Source organism: Neopsephotus bourkii, unplaced genomic scaffold (assembly GCF_033783945.1).
Source record: "Neopsephotus bourkii isolate Nb327-2 ecotype Australia unplaced genomic scaffold, CSIRO-AGI_Nbou_v1 NB_694, whole genome shotgun sequence".
Taxonomy (NCBI): Eukaryota; Metazoa; Chordata; class Aves; order Psittaciformes; family Psittacidae; genus Neopsephotus; species Neopsephotus bourkii.
Genome location: NW_026901193.1, coordinates 98375 through 118795, shown reverse-complemented (window position 1 = coordinate 118795; position 20421 = coordinate 98375). Strand labels below are relative to the sequence as shown.

At 65.9% G+C, this 20421-nt stretch overlaps 3 protein-coding genes across 5 annotated transcripts; 1 reads left to right on the top strand and 2 right to left on the bottom strand.

Moving 5' to 3' along the window:
• The first annotated feature begins 355 nt into the window (after positions 1-355).
• CLPP (caseinolytic mitochondrial matrix peptidase proteolytic subunit) lies at positions 356-2949 on the top strand. Its single transcript, XM_061353762.1, has 7 exons — positions 356-408; positions 547-642; positions 751-822; positions 1152-1248; positions 1344-1531; positions 2560-2665; positions 2777-2949. Exons 1-7 carry the CDS (start codon positions 391-393, stop codon positions 2947-2949), a joined length of 750 nt encoding a protein of 249 aa, XP_061209746.1. The 5' UTR covers positions 356-390.
• Positions 2950-3432: 483 nt separating this feature from the next.
• Positions 3433-15765, bottom strand: GTF2F1 (general transcription factor IIF subunit 1). Of its 3 annotated transcripts, XM_061353791.1 has the most exons (14): positions 15760-15765; positions 7876-7890; positions 7721-7767; positions 7570-7642; positions 6909-7102; positions 6017-6187; positions 5706-5884; positions 5070-5214; positions 4920-4981; positions 4721-4840; positions 4566-4639; positions 4350-4488; positions 4162-4255; positions 3433-3646 (listed from the first exon to the last, which is right to left on the bottom strand). In XM_061353791.1, the coding sequence occupies exons 2-14, from the start codon at positions 7885-7887 to the stop codon at positions 3442-3444; spliced, it is 1515 nt and encodes a 504-aa protein (XP_061209775.1). In that variant the 5' UTR covers positions 7888-7890; positions 15760-15765; the 3' UTR covers positions 3433-3441. The 3 variants fall into 3 exon arrangements, with proteins under 3 accessions (XP_061209775.1, XP_061209774.1, XP_061209776.1); XM_061353790.1 differs by lacking the exon at positions 15760-15765 and having other exon boundaries at positions 7876-7982; XM_061353792.1 differs by lacking the exon at positions 15760-15765 and having other exon boundaries at positions 4920-4978; positions 7876-7982.
• KHSRP (KH-type splicing regulatory protein) lies at positions 9190-16389 on the bottom strand. Its single transcript, XM_061353788.1, is given in 21 exon segments — positions 9190-9314; positions 9969-10129; positions 10501-10578; positions 10724-10829; positions 10831-10916; positions 11103-11191; positions 11278-11396; positions 11473-11633; positions 11718-11859; positions 11938-12038; positions 12526-12628; positions 12713-12811; positions 12885-12983; positions 13064-13235; positions 14300-14357; positions 14480-14551; positions 14641-14690; positions 14770-14809; positions 14896-14934; positions 15044-15140; positions 16077-16389. Coding segments are annotated over 21 exon segments (2136 nt in total). The 5' UTR covers positions 16332-16389; the 3' UTR covers positions 9190-9305.
• Positions 16390-20421: the final 4032 nt, after the last annotated feature.

Here is a 20421-nt window from a genome sequence, read left to right as displayed (position 1 = left end):
CGATTGGTCTCCGAAAGCGTCCGTCGACGCTTCCTGAGGGCGGGGCCGCGCGGGGAGCTGGCGGCGTCCCATTGGGCCCCGCGGCTGTCAATCACCGCGGAAAGGGTTCGTGCGGGAGAGGGCGCATGCGCAGAGTGTTAGCGGCGGCCGCGGGGTCTGCTGGGAGATGTAGTCCGCCCTCGGACGTCGCCCGTTGTAGGGCGGGATGTGGAGCCCAGCCCCATGGCGGGGGGGATCGGGGCCGCCCCCTCCGCTCCCCACCGCCCCCCCCGCCGGTCCCATGGGTGCACGCAGCCGTTACCGGGCTCACTGCGGGGGGTTTCGGGGGTGCTGTGAATAACGCGGAGTAGGGGGGCACTTCCGGGGTCCTCCAAGCACTTCCGGGGCACGATGAGGCCTGTGGTGGCGGTGAGGGGCCGCGGGCACCGGCAACGGGGAGGGCGTCCTGGTACCGGGGAGGGGCTCCCGGAGGGGGAGGGTTTCGGGTGTGGAGCCTCCGGTTCCTCCCCGGCCTCACCCCCCCCCCCTCCCGTTCTTGCCCCGCAGCGCGGCCTCTGCCGGGCCTGGGCGGGCGCCCGCGGCCTGCACCGGACAGCGCCGACGCGCGGCCCCCCCCTGATCCCCATCGTGGTGGAGCAGACGGTGAGCACCGCCCCCCCCCCCCCTCCCGGTACCGGGACCCCCCCCCCCCATGTGACCCCCTCCATGTGACCCCCGTCCATGTGACCCCCCCTCCATGTGACCTCCCAGGGCCGCGGGGAGCGCGCCTATGACATCTACTCGAGGCTGCTTCGGGAGAGAATCGTCTGCGTCATGGGCCCGGTGAGCGGGGGGGCTCCGTTAACACCGATGGGGTGCCCCCCCTACCCCTCCGTAGCCCCCCCTTACCCCCTTCTGTACCCCGTGTACATCCGTATCCTCTTCTATTGCCCTTCTTCATCACCTCTGTACCCCCCATATCCCCTTGTCACAACCCCCATATCCCTCTCATCACCCCAGTATCGCTCCCCGTAACCCCCATATCATCCCTCTTTCCATAACCCCCTCATATACCCCTCTATAACCCCCCCATATACCCCTCTATAACCCCCCCCATATACCCCTCTATAACCCCCCCATATACCCCTCTATAACCCCCATGACCCCCCCAGATCGATGACTCCCTGGCCAGCCTGGTCATTGCCCAGCTCCTGTTCCTGCAGTCCGAGAGCAACACGAAGCCCATCCACATGTACATCAACAGCCCCGGTGAGCCCTATGGGGGGGGGGGGGGGGGGTTTGAAATGGGGGGGGGGCCGGGGGGGGGGTGACCCCTCTAACGGGTGCCCCCCCCCTTCACCCAGGCGGGGCGGTGACGTCGGGGCTGGCCATCTACGACACGATGCAGTACGTGCTGAACCCGGTGTGCACGTGGTGCGTGGGGCAGGCGGCCAGCATGGGCTCCCTGCTGCTGGCGGGGGGGGCCCCCGGGCAGCGCCACGCGCTCCCCAACGCCCGCATCATGGTGCACCAGCCCTCGGGGGGGGCACGGGTACGGAGGGACCCCCCCAGGGGGTGACGGGTACGGGGGAACCCCCCTGCAGTGGGGATGGAATGGTCCTGGAGGGGGGTATGGGGAAACCCCCCCCCAGTGGGGATGGAATGGTCCTGGAGGGGGGTGGGAATGGGTACAGGGGGGTATGGGTATGGGGAACCCCCCCCCAGTGGGGATGGAACGGGCCTGGATGAGGGGGGGGGGGAGAATGGGTACAGGGGGGTATGGGGAACCCCCTACAGTGGGGATGGAATGGTCCTGGAGGGGGGTATGGGGAAACCCCCCCCCAGTGGGGATGGAACGGGCCTGGATGAGGGGGGGGGGGGAGAATGGGTACAGGGGGGTATGGGGAACCCCCTACAGTGGGGATGGAATGGTCCTGGAGGGGGGTGGGAATGGGTACGGGGGGGTATGGGTTTGGGGAAACCACCCCCCCCAGTGGGGATGGAATGGTCCTGGATGGGGGCTAATGGGTATGAGGCGACCCCCATTGAAGATGGAACCATCTTGGGGGGGGTAATGGGTATGGGGAGCCTCCAAGGGGGGTTGGAAGGGGCTTGGGGGCTGTAAGAATGTAAGGACCCCCCCCCCACACTGGGAATGGAACTCCTTTGGGGTGGGGGGAATGGGTATGGGGAATCCTCCTATAGGGGCTGGAACAATCTCGGGTGGGGGGGTAATGGATATGGGGGGGTAACGGGTATGGGGGGACCCCATTGCGGATGGAACCATCTCGGGGGGGGGGGGAATGGGTGTGGGGAGCCTCCAAGGGGGTTGGAATGGGCTTGGAGGTATAGGAATGGAGGACCCCCCCCCCCACATTGGGAATGGAACTGCCTGGGGGGGTTAATGGGTGAGAGCTCCCCATTGGGGTTGGAACTGTCCCTTGGTGGGGGGGGGGGTAATGGGTATGGGGGGGATGGAACCACTTTGGGGGGGGGTAATGGGTGCAGGGGGATGGAACCAGTTTAGGGGGGTAATAGATACGGGGGACCCCCCCCCATGTTGTGTGTGTGCCCCCCCAGGGCCAGGCCACCGACATCGCCATCCAGGCCGAGGAGATCCTGCAGCTCAAGCGCCAGATCAACGGCATCTACGCCAAGCACACGGGGCAGCCGCTGAGCGTCATCGGTGAGGGCCCCCCCGGACCCCCCCATAGCCCCCTTAACCCCCCCTTTAACCCCCCTTGTCCCGTTCCCCCCCATACCCCCCTTAACCCCCCCTGTCCCGTTCCCCCCCCAGAGGCAGCCATGGAGCGGGACCGGTACCTGAGCCCCGTGGAGGCACAAGAGTTCGGGCTCCTGGACCGGGTCCTGGTGCATCCCCCCCCCCGCGGCGAGGACGAGCCCCGGTTGGTGCAGAAGGAGCCCCCCCCCGCTCCCTCTGTACCCCCCAACCCCTCCCCAGCCTCCTGAGCCCCATTGGGGTCCATCCCCCCCCCACCCCAAAGTGTTTTGGGGTGTCCATTGTATTAAAGGTATTAAAGGACTGGGGAGCCCGGTGAGTGCTGGGGGGGTCTGTGTGCGATTTGGGGGTCACACATGGGGATTGGGTTAGGGTGGGTATAAACCACACCCACAGTGTGGTTTATACCTCCTTTTGGTCGGGACTACATCTCCCAGCACAGCCTGCACTCAGCGCTGATTGGTCACCGCGTTATCCAATAGGAGATAGGGGGCGGGGCTAAGAGGGCTGTTCCAACCAGCTGTCGCTCCTCCCCCCAAACATCCCAATGGACCTCTCCAAATCCCCCCCTCCTCGGGACACGGCTCTGGCTCCTCCCAGCGTTTATTGGGGTCCCCGTTACGGGGCGCAGGGTCCCGGTTATGGGGCGCGGGGTCCCCGGTTATGGGGCGCGGGGGTCCCTGGTTATGGGGCGCAGGGGTGCCATTGTGGGGCGCGGGTCCCTACTCCTTGAGGGAGAAGTGCATCTTGTCGCCGATGATCTTGCGCTCGGGGTTGAGGCGCTTCAGGATCTGCGCCAGGACGTTGACGGTGGCGTCGCTGCTCAGCCCCGTGCGCTTGGTCTGGAACTTCTTGAGCAGGTCCTTGGTGGTCATCGGCTTCCGGGTCAGGTACCGGCGCACGGCCTCCTCGGTCAGCTGCACCTCCCTGCGCCATGGGGACACGGACATGGAGCACCCCAATACAGCCCCAATGTACCCCAATGCAGCTCCAATGTACCCCAACACAGCCCCAGTGCACAGCACGGCCTCCTCGGTCAGCTGCACCTCCCTGCGTCATGGGGACACGGACATGGAGCACCCCAATGTACTCCAACGTACCCTAATGTACCCCAATGCAGCTCCAATGTACCCCAATACAGCCCCAATGTACCCAACACAGCCCCAGTGCACAGCACGGCCTCCTCCGTCAGCTGCACCTCCCTGCGCCACGGGGACACCAGCATAGAGCATCCCAATGTACCCCAATGCAGCCCCAATGTACCCCAACACAGCCCTGGCTGTTGGTTGCTGGCTGCGGGGGTGTTATTTGGTGTCAGTGGGGTGTTACTGGGTATCAATGGGGTGTCCAGGTGTGTCTATGGGTATCAATGGGGTGTCAATGGGTACCAATGGGTATCAATGGGTACCAAAGGGGTATCAATGGGTGCCCCCGTTACTGACCCGCTGCTGGGGGTGGATTTCCCCGATGGCGGCTGCGGCCCCGGCTCCAGCTTCAGCCTCTTGGCAGCCGGCGGCTCCTGGGGGGGGCGGCGCCCTGGGGGGCGGAAATGAGGACAAAGGGGGGGTCATGGGGGGACCCCAACTCCCCTCAGCCCATAGAGCCCCATGGGGCCCTCTGCCCCCCCCACCTTGCTCCAGCCTGGAGGCCGCTGCCCGCAGGGTGCTGCCGGTGCTGGGGGGGGGCTCGGTGGGGGTCCCGGGCCGGCTGTTCCCATGGGAGCTGGTGGCTGAGCCGCGGCGCTCCCGCTTCGGGGGGGTCTTCTTCTTCTATGGGTGGGGGGGAAAGGGGGGGTCAGGGCACCCCCATAACCATGGGGACCCCCCCGGGATGGGGCCCCACTCACAGCCATGAAGAGCGCGGATGAGGTCTCGCTGTCGATGTCGCTCTCCTCTGAGGTCTGGGACTCGTCGCTGCTGTCTGGGGGGGGACGGTGCTGGGGGGTGAATTGGGGGGGTTCAGCCCCTAAAGGGGGTCCGGGGTGAGGGGGGGGGTCCTCACCCTTCTTCTTCTTCTTCTCCTGTGGCGTCGGGGCCGGTTTCTCCTCCTCTTCCTCCTCCTTCTCCTCGGGTGCCTTCTCCTCCTCGCTGTCCTCACTGCTCTCACTGGCCTCATCGATGCCTGTATGGGGGGGTCAATGGGGACACACAGACAGGCCCCCCCCCCGCAGGGTAATGGGGTGCCCCATTCCCATCCCCACCTTTGGGGCCTTCCTCCTCCTTGGTCACCTTCGCCTTCCCCACCTCCTCCTCCACGGAGCTGCTGGGGCAGAGCAGGGCAGGGTGAGGGGGGGATGCAGCAATGGGGACCCCCCCTCATTGAGGACCCCCCCATGACCCATACCCCATACCTGGACTCATCGGACATGTAATCCACCTCCTGCCCCTCGAAGTCGCCGTCGTCGCTGTCCTCGAAGGCTTCATCCTCGGAGCCCTTCTTCTTCTTCTTCCTCTTCCCCCCCGGCGCCGCCTTCTTGGGCCTCGGCGCCTTCTCCCCTGGGCAAGGGGTGAGTTTGGAGGGGTCCCATCCCCATCCCATCCCCATCCCCATCCCCATCCCATCCCCACCCCTTCCCCATCCCCATCCCCATCCCATCCCCATCCCCATCCCCATCCCCATCCCATCCCCATCCCCATCCCCATCCCCATCCCCATCCCCATCCCCATCCCCATCCCATCCCCCCCCATCCCCACCCCTTCCCCATCCCCATCCCCATCCCATCCCCATCCCCATCCCATCCCCATCCCCATCCCCATCCCATCCCCCCCCATCCCCACCCCATCCCCATCCCCATCCCCATCCCATCCCCATCCCCATCCCATCCCCCATCCCCATCCCCATCTCCATCCCATCCCATCCCCATCCCCCCCCATCCCCATCCCCATCCCATCCCCATCCCCATCCCATCCCCATCCCATCCCCATCCCCATCCCCCCCCCATCCCCATCCCATCCCCATCCCCATCCCATTCCCCCCCAGCTCTCACCCTCTCCCTCGCTGCCCTCGCTGTCCTCAGAGCTCAGCTCCAGGTCCTCCTCCAGGTCATGGATCCGCAGCTCCCCCCCTTTCTTCTTGGCCGCCTTCTCCTTGTCCTCGTCCTCCTCGTCCTGGTCCCGCAGGCGCCGCTGCTGCATGATGCTGAAGTGGTTCAGGACCTTGTTCCGCCTGGGGGGGGACACAGCATGGGGATGGGGGGGTATAATGGGATGGGGGGGTATAATGGGATGGGGGGGTATAATGGGATGGGGGGCACAATGGGGATGGGGGGCACGATGGGGATGGGGGGTTCCCCCTCACCTCTCCCACTCCTCCTCGGCCTCCTCGGCAGTGAGGGTGCGGTGCTTGGCCAGGGGGGTGAAGTTGAACCAGTGCTGAACTGGGAAGGCCTCGAAGGCGCCGTCGGGGCATTGGGTGAAGATGTAATAGGAGGCGTTCTCGGTGACGCCGCCCTTCCTCACCCCCCGGTACCTGCGGGGGCAGCGCCGGTCCAGCCATGTCCATCCCATGTACAACCCGTGTCCATCCCATGTCCTTCCCATGTCCGTCCCGTGTCCTTCCCCTGTCCATCCCATGTCCATCCCCATCCTCCTATCCCCATTCTCAGCCCATCACCCTCCCTGTCTCCTGCCCACGTCCATCCCATTCCTGTCACCACCTCATCCTTCTCCCTATCCCTTTTCCACCTCTGTCCCTATCCCCATCCCTGTCTCCACATGCTCCCTGTCCATTTCCTATCCCACCCCACCCCTGTCCCTATCCTTTTCCCATCCCCATCTCTATCCTTTTCTTATCCCCACCACCACCCCTGTCCCTTTCCAATCCCCATTCCTGTCTCTATCCCTTTCCCATCCCATCCCTGTCCCTTTCTCTATCCCCATTCCTATCCTTTTCCCATCCCCATCTCTATCCATTTCCCATCCCCATCCCTTTCCCATCTCCATCCCTATCCCCATCCCCATCCCCATCCCTATCCCCATCCCCATCCCCATCCCTATCTCCATCCCTATCCCCATCCCCATGCCTATCTCCATCCCCATCCCCATCTCTATCCCTATCTCCATCCCTATCCCCATCCCCATCCCCATCCCTATCCCTATCCCCATCCCCATCCCTATCTCCATCCCTATCTCCATCCCCATCCCCATCCCCAACCCTGTCCCCATCCCATCCCCCCCCGGTCCCTCCTCACTTCCTGCCTGCCTTCCCATTGACCCTCAGCAGCCAGGGCTGCTCCTCGGCCCGGAACTCCCTCAGGACGATCCCGTATTTCTTGCGCCGCGCCTCCTCCCGCAGCCTCCGGTGGAACTCGCTGCCGGCGCCGCTCTCGGGCAGCTCCTCCTCCTGGTAGATGCGCTTGTTGCTGAGGTCCCGCTCCATGCGCGCCTGGGGCAGCGCCAGCACCAGCGTCACGGCTGTACCCCCCCATTGTCCATGTGCCCCCATCCCTGTCCCCCCATACCTGTATCCCTCTATTGTGCATGCCCCCCCATCCCATTGCCCCATCCCTGTACCCCCTCCATTGCCCATATTCCGCGGACCCCTGTATCCTATTGTCTCTATCCCGATATCCCCAAACCCCTGTGTACCCCCCCATTGTCCATGTCCCCCCATTCCCATATCCCATTGTCCCCTATTCCTATATCCCCCCATTATCCATGCCTTCCTACTCCTGTACCTCCTATTCCTGTATCCCCCTATTCCTATATCCCATTGTCTATATCCCCCCCATCCCATTATCCCCTATCTCTCTATCCCATTGCCCCCTATCCCTGTTCCCCCCCATTGTCCATGCCCCCCATATCCCATTGCCCCCCATCCCTGTATCCCCCCATTGTCCCCCCCCTCCTCACCTGGTGCCAGGTGCTGAAGTTGACCCTATCGGCCGCATTGAATGCCATGATGTTGTACCTCTTGGGGGTGTTCCTGGGGGGGGGGGGGCAGAACCCGGCATTGGCACCCCCAAACCCCCCCCAAACCCCCCCTTGCCCCCCCCGCACTCACTTGGGCACCCGCACCACGTACTCGGTCACCATTGGGCTGCTGCTGCCCTGTGGGGAGACAGGGAGATGGGGGGGTGGGGTTTGGGGGGGGGTTTAGTTGGGTGGGTTTGGGGGGGGGTTGGGGTTCCCCGGGGCTCCCCCCCCCCATCTCCTCACCAGCGCGGCCATGGCTGCCCGGGGGGGGGGGCACTCGCCGGTGCTTCCGGATGAGGCTTGGGGGGGTCCTGGAGAGCGGCGGAGGGGGGAAGGCGCTGACCGGCCCCACGGCCTATAGAGACCCCATAGACCCCCCCGGACCCCTATAAAGTCCCCTTAGACCCCCTCTGGACACCCATAAAGCACCCACAGACCCCTACAGATCCCCGCAAACCCATAGAGAGCCCCCACAGCCCCCCATGGAACCCCATAGACCCCTATAGATCCCATAGACCCCTTTATAGTCCCCATAGCCCCCTACGGATCCCCACAGAGCCCCCATAGACCCCTATGGATCCCCACAGACACATCTAGAGGCCCCATAGACCCCTATAGATCCCACAGACCCCTTTAGAATCCCCACAGCCCACTATGGAACCGCATAGACCCCTTTAGAGTGCTCATAGAGCCTCCACAGACCCCTACATATCCCATAGACCCCTTTAGAGCCCCCATAGCCCCCTATGGATCCCCACAGACCCCTTTAGAGCCCCCATAGACCCCTTTAGAGCCCCCATAGACCCCTGTGGAGCCGCACAGACCCCTTTAGAGCCCCCACAGGCCCCTATGGAGCCCCAGACCCCTTTAGAGCCCCCACAGACCCCTTTAGAGCCCCCTATGGAGCCCCACAGACCCTTTTAGAGCCCCCACAGACCCCTTTAGAGCCCACACAGACCCCTTTAGAGTCCCCATAGCCCACTATGGACCCCCAAAGGCCGCACCTCGCCGTCCGCCCGCGGCTCCCACCGCCGCAGTGCGCAGGACCGGAAGTTCCCTTCACGCCGCCGGAAGTCCCTCCTCTCCCCCCCTCCGTTACCACAGCAACAGCGGCGGCCTCCCACCCCTCCCACCCCCAAAATCCCCTTTTTCCCCCAAAAAAACACCTCCAAACCCAGCTTCCCCCCAAAAAAAAACATCGTTTTTTCATTCTCGTTTATTTGTGAAGTTAAAAACAAGCGGTAAAAAGTAAAAACCGAGCGTCCGACGGGGGGTAGGGGTGGGATCTGGCTCCTTGCTGGGAGCAACCATTGTGGGGGGGCGGGAGGGGGGGAAGGGGAAGGGGGGGGGTCCCCGGCTCCGGCGGCTCTGAGGAATGTTCCATTGACCCGCGAGGGGGGGGCCGGGGGCTCCCCGGGGGCGGTCGGGGCCAATGTGAGCGGCGGGGGGGGGTGTGTGGAAATGGGGGACCCCCCCCAAAATGAGTTCGGTTTGGGGGGGGGAAAAGGGGATCCCCCCCAAAATGGGGTGGGAAAAGGGGAGACCTTCCCCCCTCCACTCTATGGGGTGGGTTTTGGGGGGGGTGTTTGGGTGTTTTGGGGGGGGGGCCGCTCGCCCCGAGCGCTCCTTGAAAACAAAAAGGGGGGGTCACAGACGGGGGCTTCACATTCGGTTCACTGAGCCTGGGGGGGCAGAGAGAAGAGGGGGGTCAAAGGGAGGCAGCATTGACACCCCCACAGGGGCTATTGATGGGGGGGGTCCCAATGCGGTTTCGGGGGGCACCAGGATGGGGGATGATGGAGTGGGGGGGGCACAAGAGGGTCCCGGGGGGTTGGGGCAGTGGGGGGGGGGTCCCATGGGGTCCCAATGGGGTTTGGGGGGGCACCAGGATGGGGGATGATGGAGTGGGGGGGCACAGAGGGTCCCGGGGGGGTTGGGGCAGTGGGAGGGGGTCCCATGGGGTCCCAATGGGGTTTGGGGGGGCACCAGGATGGGGGATGATGGAGTGGGGGGGCACAATGGGGGTCCAGGGGGGGTTGGGGCAGTGGGGGGGTACCCCATGGGGTCCCAATGTGGTCTGGGGGGTCCCAGGATGCAGTATTATGGAGTGGGGCGGCCCAAGGGAAAGGAGGGGGCTATGGGGCTTTTGGGGGCTCAATGGGGGGATCCCAGGGAGGGGTTTGGGGCAGTGTGGGGGGGTCCCAAGGGGGTTTGGGGGGGTCCCAGGATGCACTATTATGGAGTGGGGGGGGCCCAAGGGGTGGGATCCCAGGGGGGGTTTGGGGCAGTGCAGGGGGGGTCCCATGGGGTTTCTGGGGGTGCGGGGGGGTCGGTACCTGCTGTCCCTGCTGCGTTGGGGGGGGCGCGGGCCCGGCGGCCCCCGGGGTCTGCCCGTAGTAGGCTGCCTGCTGCCGGTAGTACTCAGCCCATGCGGCGCTGTAATCGGGCTGGGGGCCGGGGGGGGCGCCGGGACCACCCCCTGTGGCCACTTGCGCTGCTGTGGGGGCAACGGGGGCAGAGTGAGGGGGGGGCACCCCTATAGATGGGGTGTTTGGGGGGGGTCAGCCCCATGGATGGGGACTTTCAGGGGGGGCATCCCCATTTATGGGGTGCAGAGGGGGGGGTCAGCCCCATTTATGGGGTGTGGAGGGGGGTTCAGCCCCATGGATGGGGTGTTTGGGGGGGTCATCCGCATCTATGGGGTGTTTTGGGGGGTCATCCCCATTTATGGGGTGCAGAGGGGGTTTATCCCCATTTATGGTGTGTTTGGGGGGTCATCCCCATTTATGGGGTGTTTGGAGGGTTCATCCCCATTTATGTGGTGCAGGGGGGCTCATCCCCATTTCTGGGGTGCAGGGGGGCCCTTACCTTGTTTCTTGTAGTATTCCTCCCAGGCTTTTGTGTAATCCTGCTGGGGGGGGGCCCCGGGCTGCTGGGGCTGCTGGCCTGGGGGGGGGGGGGCACACACATGAAGAGGGGATCCAAGCCCCCCCCTAGAGCTTAAGGGGGGTCTGGGACCCCCCCCAAGCCCCTTTTGGGGGTGTGGTGGTGTTAATGTGGGGTCCCCCCCACGGTTTTGGGGGGCACTCACCTATTTTCTTGTAGTACTCCTCCCAGGCCTTGGTGTAGTCGGACTGGCCGGTGGGGGGGGGCTGGGGGGGCTCCCCCTGCACGGGGGGGGGGGGGGGGGCCGGGGGGCGGCCCCGGGACCGGCCCCGGGGGCTGTTGGTAGTAGTGCGAGTAATAGGCGGCCCAGGCGGCATTGGGGTCCGCGGCTGCTTTACCTGGGGGGGGACACCCCAAAACCAGGGGGTGAGATGGGGGGGGCATATCCCAAGAACAAGGGGGGGAGATGGGGGGGACACCCCAAAAAGGGGCGAGAAGATGGGGGGGACATCCCAAACCCAAAGGATGAGATGCAGGGGAGGACACCCCAAAAAAGCCCCTTGGGGGGGGCGGTTCATACTCACTGGGGTCGTGGGGGGCCGGTGGCTGCCATTGGGGGTAGGTGTTGCCCCAGCCCTGGGGGGGGTACTGGTGCGGGGGGGGGCCTCCGGGGCTGTGAAGAAAGGGGGTGAATGGGGGGGGCACAACCACAACCCCCTCCCCTCATCTTTAGCACCCCCATAAACCCCCAGTACTCACTGGGGGGGGGCTCCGGGGGGGCCCTGGTTGAAGGGTCCAGGGTTGAAGGGCCCCATGGGGCCAGCGGGACCCGGTGGCCCCCCCGGTCCTGGTCCTGGCCCCACAGGGCAGAGCGGCCCCTGCGGAAGGGAATGGGGTGAGCGCAAACAAAGGGGGTGTTTTGGGGGGTGTTTTTGGGGTACGCCCCCCCCGAACCTCAATCTTCTCCTCAATGAGCTGCTTGGCGTGGTCGATCTGCTGGGGGGAGCCGCGGATGATGAAGAGCTTAAAGTTGGGGTCCCCATTGGGGGGCAACTGCCTGGAGATCTCCACAAAGGCCCCCGTCTGCTGGTTGATGGCTTTGACGTTCTCCCCACCTGCGGGCACGGAAAGGGGGGTGTTGGGGTGTGTTCTAATGGGGGGGACACAAGCACGTTAAATGGGGGGGGCCCCCCACTTACCTCTGCCGATGACCAACCCGCACTTGTGCGTGGGGATGGAGAAGGTCATCTCACCCCCGGGGGGGCCCCAAGAGCCCTGGCCCCTCCCGCGCCCCCGCCCCCCCGGGGGCAGCCCCGGGCCTGGGGGCCCCGGGGGGCCGCTCTGCGGGGGGAAGGGAGGTGTGAGGGGTGGGCGGTCCCCACCGGGGGGGCGGGGAGCCCCGGGCCGCCCCCCCCCTACCCGCAGGCTCTGCAGGAGGTCGTTGATGATGCGGGCGGCGTGTTCACAGCGCTCGGGGGGGCCCATGATGTGAGCGATCTTCTCGGGGCCCGTCCCGTCGTCTGGGGGGGGGGAGAGCAGCGAGGGGGGGTTAAACCGGACCGGTGGGTGGGGGGGTCAATGGGGGTGAAGGGGGTTGAGCAGGATAGGGGGGGCATCAATGGGGGTGAAGGGGGTTGAGCAGGATAGGGGGGGCATCAATGGGGGTGAAGGGGGTTGAGCAGGATAGGGGGGGCATCAATGGGGGTGAAGGGGGTTGAGCAGGATAGGGGGGGCATCAATGGGGGTGAAGGGGGTTGAGCAGGATAGGGGGGGAATCAATGGAGATGAATGGGGTTAAACAGCACAGGGGGGTGAATATCAACAGGGGTGAATGGGTTTAAGCAGCATGGGGGGGGGTGAAGAGCATTAGGGGGTTAACCAGCATGGGGGGGTCAAACATCAAGGGGATGAATGGGGTCAAACGGCATGGGGGGGGGTTAAAAACAATGGGGGGGGTTAAAACAATGGGGGGGGTTAAAACAATGCGGGGGGAGCCCCCCCACTGACCTTGCTTGAACTGTATCCGCACCCCAGCATCGTTCTGGATCTTCTTGATCATCTCCCCACTGCGGCCGATGACGACGCCGACCGAGTGCCGCGGCACCGGCACCTGCAGCGGCACCGGGGGGGGCTCAATGTGGGGCTGGGGGCACCCCAAAAACCACGGGGGGGGGGATGGGGGGGGGGGACTCACATCGATGCCACCGCCGATGCGGGACCCGTACTCATTGCGGTCACCGAAGCCGCCCTGGTCGCGCTCACGGAGGATGTCCATCACCATCTCACAGGCTTGCTATGGGGCACAAAGAGGGGGGGTCAAGGGGTGTGGGGGTGAATGGGGGGGGCTTTAAGGGGGGGGGCCCCACCTGCACTTTGTAGGGGTCCCCGATGATCCGCAGGGGTTTGTCCACGTTGGTGTTTTGGGAACCGTCTTGGATCAGGATCATCTTCACCCCCGCTCGCTCCTGTTGGTGGGGGGGGATAGGGGGGGTTAAAAGGAGAAAAGGGGGGGGGGGCACCCCAAACCCCAGCCCCGGTGCGGTACCTGCAGCTGTTTGATGGTCTCGCCCCCCTTGCCGATGACCAGCCCCGCTTTCCCGGCGGGGATCATGATCTCCTGCACTGTGCCGTTCTGCCCGTTGGCGTTGTCATGGAACTGCCCCGGGGGCCCCCCCCGGCCCCGCGACACGATGTCATCCAGCATCAGCTTCGCCTTCCTGGGGGGGCACACGCGGGTTTTGGGGGGGTACATACGTGTTTTAGGGGAGTACATGCGTGCTTTGGGGGGTACACGCAGGTTTTGGGGGGTACATGCGTGTTTTGGGGGGTACACACAGGTTTTAAGGGGTACACACGTGTTTTAGGGGGGGTACATGCATGTTTTAGGGGATACACGCGTGTTTTAGAGGCTACACGTGTGTTTTGGGGGTACACACATGTTTTGGTGGGTACATGCGTGTTTTAGGGGGTACACACGTGTTTTAGTGGGGCACACATGTGTTTCTGGGGCACATACATGTGCTTTGCAGGGCACATGGGTGGTTTGGGGGGTGCTTACATGGCAGTTTGGGGGCACACGCATGTTTTAGGACCACATCCATGGTATGGAGGGTTGACGTGTGTGTTAGGCAAGGGCACACGCATGTTTTAGCGGGGCACACACATGCTTTGGGGGGCACATGTGGATTATGGCGCCCACATGTGTATTTTTATGGGCACATACGTGTTGTTAGGAGCCACATACATGTTTTGGTGGTAGTACACATGTTGAACAGGGACACATGCATGTTCTGGGAGGCACATATGCACTGGGGGGGCAGATCTGTGCTTTTAGGGGGCACATGCATGTTGTTGGGACCCACACACGTCTTAAGGCAACACACATGAGCTCAGGGGGCACATGCATGCTCTGGGAGAGGCATACGCAGGTTCTGGGGAGCACACACATGTTCTGAGGGGCACATGCATGTTCTTGGGGGAGGAACACGTATGTTTCATAGGAGCACATGCATGTTCTGGGGGGTACACACGTTTGGGGGAGGCACATGCATGTTTGGGGGAACACATGTATGTCCAGGGTGCACATGCATGTTTGGGGGGGGGGCACATGCATGTTCGGGGGGGCACACGCATGTTTGGAGGAGGCACATGCATGTTCTGGGGGGCACATGCATGTTTGGGGGTGCACATGTATGTTCTGGGGGGCACATGTATGTTCAGGGGGCACATGTATGTCCAGGGGGGCAGATGTATGTTCGTGGGGGTACAGGCTCCTACTCACTGCACGGCCTCGGGGGAGCCCGTCAAGGACACGCTGCGCTCCGGTAAGCCGCCACTGTCTGCAATGGGGCAATGGAGGGGGAGGGTTGGAACCAACGGGACCCCCCAGCAGGAAGGGGGGGGTCTCTTTGGGAGCCCCCATTGTGAAGAGGGGGTCCCGCCCCCCCGCGCCCCCCCTCACCTGGGGAGATCTGTACTTTGCAGCCTGAATCCTGCTGGATCTTGTTGATCTGCTCCCCCCCTCGGCCAATGACTGCGAATGGGGGACAAGAGACCATTGAGGGGGGGTCATTGGGGACCCCACTGACCCCCTCGACCCCCCCCCGCGCCCCCCCCACTCACTGAGTCCCACCATGCCATCAGGGACACGATATTCTTCCGTCACCGTCGACCTGCACAGGCAAAGGGGGGGTCAGACACCCCCAAAACACCCCCCCCGGACACCCCCCCATAACCCCACTTTGGTCTCACCTGGGTGGGGGGTGGATGGGTCCCAATGGGGCTGGGAGCGCTGCGGACGGAACCAAACCCCAGTGAGGCCGGGGGGGGGGCCCTGTAGCCCCCCATAGCCCCCCCCTTGAACACCCCCATACTCACAGTCCCCCTGTGCCGCCAGCTTCTTGCTCTCGGGCTGGTCTGGGAGGGGGGGGAAACACCATCAGTGACCCCCCAAAAGGGAGATGGGGTTTTAGCGGTGCCCCCCCATTTTAGGGGTGCCCCCCATTGTTGAGGTGCCCCCCCTTACCGCCATCCTCCAGCTGCCGTTTCTGCCCCCCAAAGCTGAAGTCGGGGGTGCTGTTGTTCACTGTCGTAGCCGCGTCCCCCCCGATTTTGGCCGCTATCTGCAAAGGGAATGGTTGGGGCCGGGGGGGGACACCCCCAAAAGAGGCCCCCTCCCCCAGCACCCAAATCCCCCCCCCATGGGGTTTCCCATTGTAGCAGCCCCCCCATAGTACTCTTTGAGCCCCACATTATAGCCCCCCCCCCAAGCTCTCCATAAGTCTCACAGAAGGGGGGGGGTCTGTGTGAGCCCCATAGCAAAGGGGGGTTCCCCAAATACCCCCCTCCAGGTGCACATTGGGACAGGACCCTCCCCCCAAGGCACTGCTGTGAGCCCCACATATGGGGGGGATCACCCCCAAACCACCACCAGGGGCCCCACATCAGAGGGAACCCATGCTCTGAGACCCATAAAAAGGGGGGGGCCCTCAAACCCTCCTATAACGCCCATAGGAGGTGAGAATCACCCCTAAACCCCCCTCATGAGCCCTACATCAATGGGGAGCCCCCAAACCCCCCCATGAGCTCCATATCAACGGGGAGCCCCCAAACCCCCCCATGAGCTCCATATCAATGAGGAACCTCCAAACCCCCCCCATGAGCCCCACATCAATGGGGAGCCCCAATCCCCCCCATGAGCCCCACATCACGGGGGTACGCCCTACTAGAGGCCCAGAGGAGGGGGGGGTCACCCCCAAACTCCCCCCCCAGCCCGACATCAATGGGGTCCCCCCATAACCGGGGGGGTGCAAGGGGTTTGGGGCGCCCCCTGAACACTCACTATAAAGGGGGTGGGGGGGGGGGATTACCGCGGTAACAGCCGCCCCCCAAACCCCCGGGGTCACGTGAGGTCGCGGGGGGGGGCTGGGGTCACCCCTCGCGCCCCCCCGGGGGGGGGGCGGGGCCTTACCGGGAGGGTGGGGGGAGGGGCCGCGGCGCCGCGGCGGGGGGCAGACCCCGGCGCCTCCCGGTGCCTCCCCCCCCGCCGGGCCCCTCACCTGCCGGGCCCGCTGCACCGCGTCGGCGAAAGCGTCCTTCCGGATACCGGCGGGAGGGCCGCCCCCCCCCCCTCCTCCGCCTCCTCCTCCGCCTCCTCCTGCTCCGCCTCCTCCTCCGCCGGCGCCGCCGGGGCCCGGGCCGCTGCCCCCCGCGGCCGGAGGCGGCGGCCCCGTGGCTGCGGCGGCTGCGGGCGGCGGGGCCCCCCCGGGCGGGGCGGCTGCGGGCGGCGGCCCCGCGGCGCTGAACTCGGACATGGCGGCGGCGGCGGCGGCGACGCGGGAACAGGCCGCGCTCTCCACACACCGCGCGGGGCACGCTGGGACGGCGCGCAGGAAGCCCCACCCGCAGCCGGCGGAGGGGCCAATGGGAGCGCGGCGCGGCGGAGAGTGGCAGGGGTAGGTGGCCAATAGAGAAAGGGAATGGACCCGGCGCGCGGCGGAGGGGGGAGCGGGAAGGCGCTGCGGGAGGGGATTGGCGGAGGGACGAGCCAATCGGAGGGGGGCGGGACCGGAGGGGCGCTCGGCCAATGGCGGCGGGCGCACGGCTGCTATTGGAAGACGAAGCGGAAGGCTGTGGGCGGGGCTTCCGCTGCTCTTATTGGAGGAGGCGGCTCCTCACTGACGGCGGCCGGAGCCAATCGGAGCGCAGAGAGCCGCACGGCGGCCGGTGATAGGGTAAAGAGCGATGGGGCGGAGCTTCTTTAGACTGACAGGAGCCGGAATCAATCGGCGGCAGCAAACGCGCGGGATCGGCCCCGGCGCGCGCCAGCCGACCAATGACGTTCGCGAGGCCGTTTAGGAGGGAAGCGGCAGCCAATCAGCGGCGTCGCTAGCACTCGGCGGGGGCGTGGCCACGTGTGGGGGCGTGGCCTGGGGGAAGGAGAGGTGGGCGTGGTCTGTGGGATAGGGCTGAGATTGCGGGGGGCGTGGTTAGAGGGGGCTTGGTCAGCGGGGGCGTGGCCAGCGCGGGAGCGGAGCGGGAGTTACCGGAGCGGCGGCAGCGCCCGAGGGTGAACCGGGGGGGGGGTTTGGGGGTCTCGGGGGGTCCCGGGGTCGGTTCCGCCCCACGGGGCCGCTGATCACGTGGGGGTGGGGGGGAGGCACCCCCAGCCCCGGCCCCATGGGCACTGATCAGAGGTTGTGGGGCTGGGGGGGGGGAGCCAGATGTGGGGCTGGAGCGGGGGTACAGGGCAGATGTGGGGCAATGGGGCCGGGGGTTGTGGGGCCGCGATGGGGCCGTGGGGCCGCTGTGGGGCGGAGGAGCCGGAGCCGCCATCGCCCCTTAATTGGTTCCATCTGCGGGCGAGGAGGCGCCGGAGGGGGAACAGCGGCGATGGGGGGGGAACGAGAACTGGGGGACGGGCACAGGCATCGGGGGAGCCCCCCCCAACCCCGGCCCCATGGCCCAGGGACCCCCCCATGGACCCCGATACCGGGGGGGGGGACCCCGAAGTCCCGGGGTGGGGATGGGCGGAGGCCGCCGGGAAAAGGGGAACTGGGGGGGGGGGGCGGTGTCCATGGGGCTGGACACGGGGGGGGGGTGATGGGGGGGGCCCTGGTGCTGACCCCGTCCGTCCCCCCCCCAGGCCGGGGCCATGGCTCAGGTCCTGCCTGCGGACACGTTCCCAGGTAGGGGTGGGGGGGTCCCTGCAGCCGTGGGTCTGATGGGGGGGGGCGGGCTGAGGTCAGTGGGGGGGCTAGGTCTGCATTAAGGGGGGGGGTTTGATTCCTGGTGCTATGAGGGGCCCTGTTGGGGATGGGGTGCAGTTGTGCTATGGGGGGGGTCCCAGGTTGGGATGTGGGGGGGTGCGCTGTGGGGGGTCCTGCTATGGCGGGGTCCCCTTTGCTCTATGACGGGGTTCTGGTTGCTCTATGGGGGGCTCCCCTATAGGGGGGGTCCCACAGTGGGGCCAGTCCCACTTGCTCTATGGGGGGTCCCGCTATGGAGGGGTCCCAGTTCCTCTATACGGAGCCCCGCTATGGGGGGTCCTGCAGTGGGGCTGGTCCTGGTTGCTCTATGGAGGGGTCCCGCTATAGGGGGGTCCTGGTTCCTCTATATGGGGTCCCACAGTGGGGCTGGTCCTGGTCCTGCTATTGGGGGGTCCTGCTATGGTGGGTCCTGCAGTGGGGCTGGTCCTGGTTCCCCTATGGGGGTCCTGCTATAGGGGTGTCCTGGTTCTTCCATATGGGGTCCTGCTATGGGGTGTCCCACAGTGGGGCTGGTCCTGGTCCTGCTATTGGGGGGTCCTGCAGTGAGGCTGGTCCCAGTTGCACTATGGGGGGGTCCCATTTGCTCTATGAGGGGGTCCCGCTATGGGGGGTCCCGGTTCCCCTATGGGGGGGTCCCATTTGCTCTATGGGGGGGAGCCCGCTATGGGGGGTCCCGGTTCCCCTATGGGGGGGTCCCATTTGCTCTATGAGGGGGTCCCGCTATGGGGGGTCCCGGTTCCCCTATGGGGGGGTCCCATTTGCTCTATGAGGGGGTCCCGCTATGGGGGGTCCCGGTTCCCCTATGGGTTTCCATGGGGGTCCCCTTCGCCCCCCCCTATGGGGGGGTCCCATTTGCTCTATGGGGGGGAGCCCGCTATGGGGGGTCCCGGTTCCCCTATGGGTGTTCTCTCTATGGGGGCTCCCGTTGCGGTGCCGGTGCCGCTGTCACGGTTCTCCCCGCAGGTCGGCGCCGGTCGGGCCCAGCGTTGGCAGCGGCGGTGCCGGGGGAGGCGCGGTACTGGCTGGAGACCCCCTACGGGTACCGGCTGGACCTGGGCTTCCTGGGCTACGTGGAGGCCATCGAGCAGGGGCTGACGCTGCGGCGGCCCCCGGGGCTCCGGCCCCGGCACCGCGGGTCCTGGGGGGGGGCTCCCGAGGAGGAGGCGGCGGCGGCGGCGGCGGCGCTGCGGGGGGTGCGGGCGCAGATGGCGGCGGCGCTGGCGCGGCTGCGGGAGCTGGAGGAGCAGGTCCGGGCCCTGCCCGCGCTGCGGAGCCGCCTCCAGAGCCTCCAGGAGGAGAAGCGGCTGCTGCTGGAGCGGCTCCGGAGCCAGCGCGGCTGCGGCTGCGGCCACGGGGGTGGGGATGGGGATGGGGATGGAGGCACCGCGGGCACCGGGGTCGGCGCCGGCAACAGCGGGATTGACCCTGGCATCACTGGGATTGGCTCCGGTAACACTGGGATCGACCCCGGCAACACCAAGATTGGCTCCGGCAACACCGGGATCAGCTCCGGTGTCACTGGGATTGACCAGAGCATCACCGGGATCAGTTCCGGCATCACCGGGTCCATCCCTGACACCGGGATCGGCTCCAGCATCACTGGATCCAGTGGCGGCACAGGGATCAGCTCCGGCATCACCGGGATTGACCCCAGCATCACTGGGATCAGCTCCAGCACCACCAGGATCTGCTCCAACATCACCGGGTCCATCCCTGACACCGGGATCGGCTCCAGCATCACTGGATCCAGTGGCAGCACTGGGATCAGCTCTGGCATCACCAGATCTATTGGTGGTACTGGGATTGGCTCCAGCATCACCAGCACCAGGATCAGCTCCAGCATCGCCAGCACCGGGATTGGCTCTGGCTCCATCACCAGCACCAAGATCAGCTCCAGCTCCATCCCTGACACCGGGATCAGCCCCGGCTCCATCCCCAGCACCGGGATCAGCTCCGGCATCACCGGGATCAGCCCCGGCTCCATCCCCAGCCCCGGGATCAGCTCCGGCATCACCGGGATCGCCCCCCCACCCCACACCACACCCCACACCACACCCCCCCACCCCACACCACAGCCCCGGCTCCATCCCCAGCACCGGGATCAGCTCCGGCATCACCGGGATCGGCCCCGGCTCCATCCCCAGCCCCGGGATCAGCTCCGGCATCACCGGGATCAGCCCCGGCTCCATCCCCAGCACCGGGATCAGCTCCGGCATCACCGGGATCGGGCCCGGCCCCGGTCGGGCGCTGGCGCTGCCGCAGGGCCGCCGCTCGGTGGCCGTGGGCACGGACGGGGCCGCGGCGCTGCCGGGCCGGGTGGCGGAGCTGGAGCAGCGCCTGCAGCGGGCACTGGAGGAGCTGCGGGAGGCCCGGGCCCGGCTGAGACAGCGTGAGAGGGACATGGGAGAGGGGATGGGGGATGGGGGAGAGGGGATAGGGGATAGGGGATAGGGGATATGGGATAGGGGATAGGGGGATATGGGATAGGGGATAGGGGGATATGGGATGGGATAGGGGATAGGGGATATGGGTATAGGGGATACGGGATAGGGGATAGGGGACATGGGATAGGGAATAGGGGATGGGGGATATGGGATAGGGGACATGGGGTAGGGGATAGGGGGTGGGGGACACA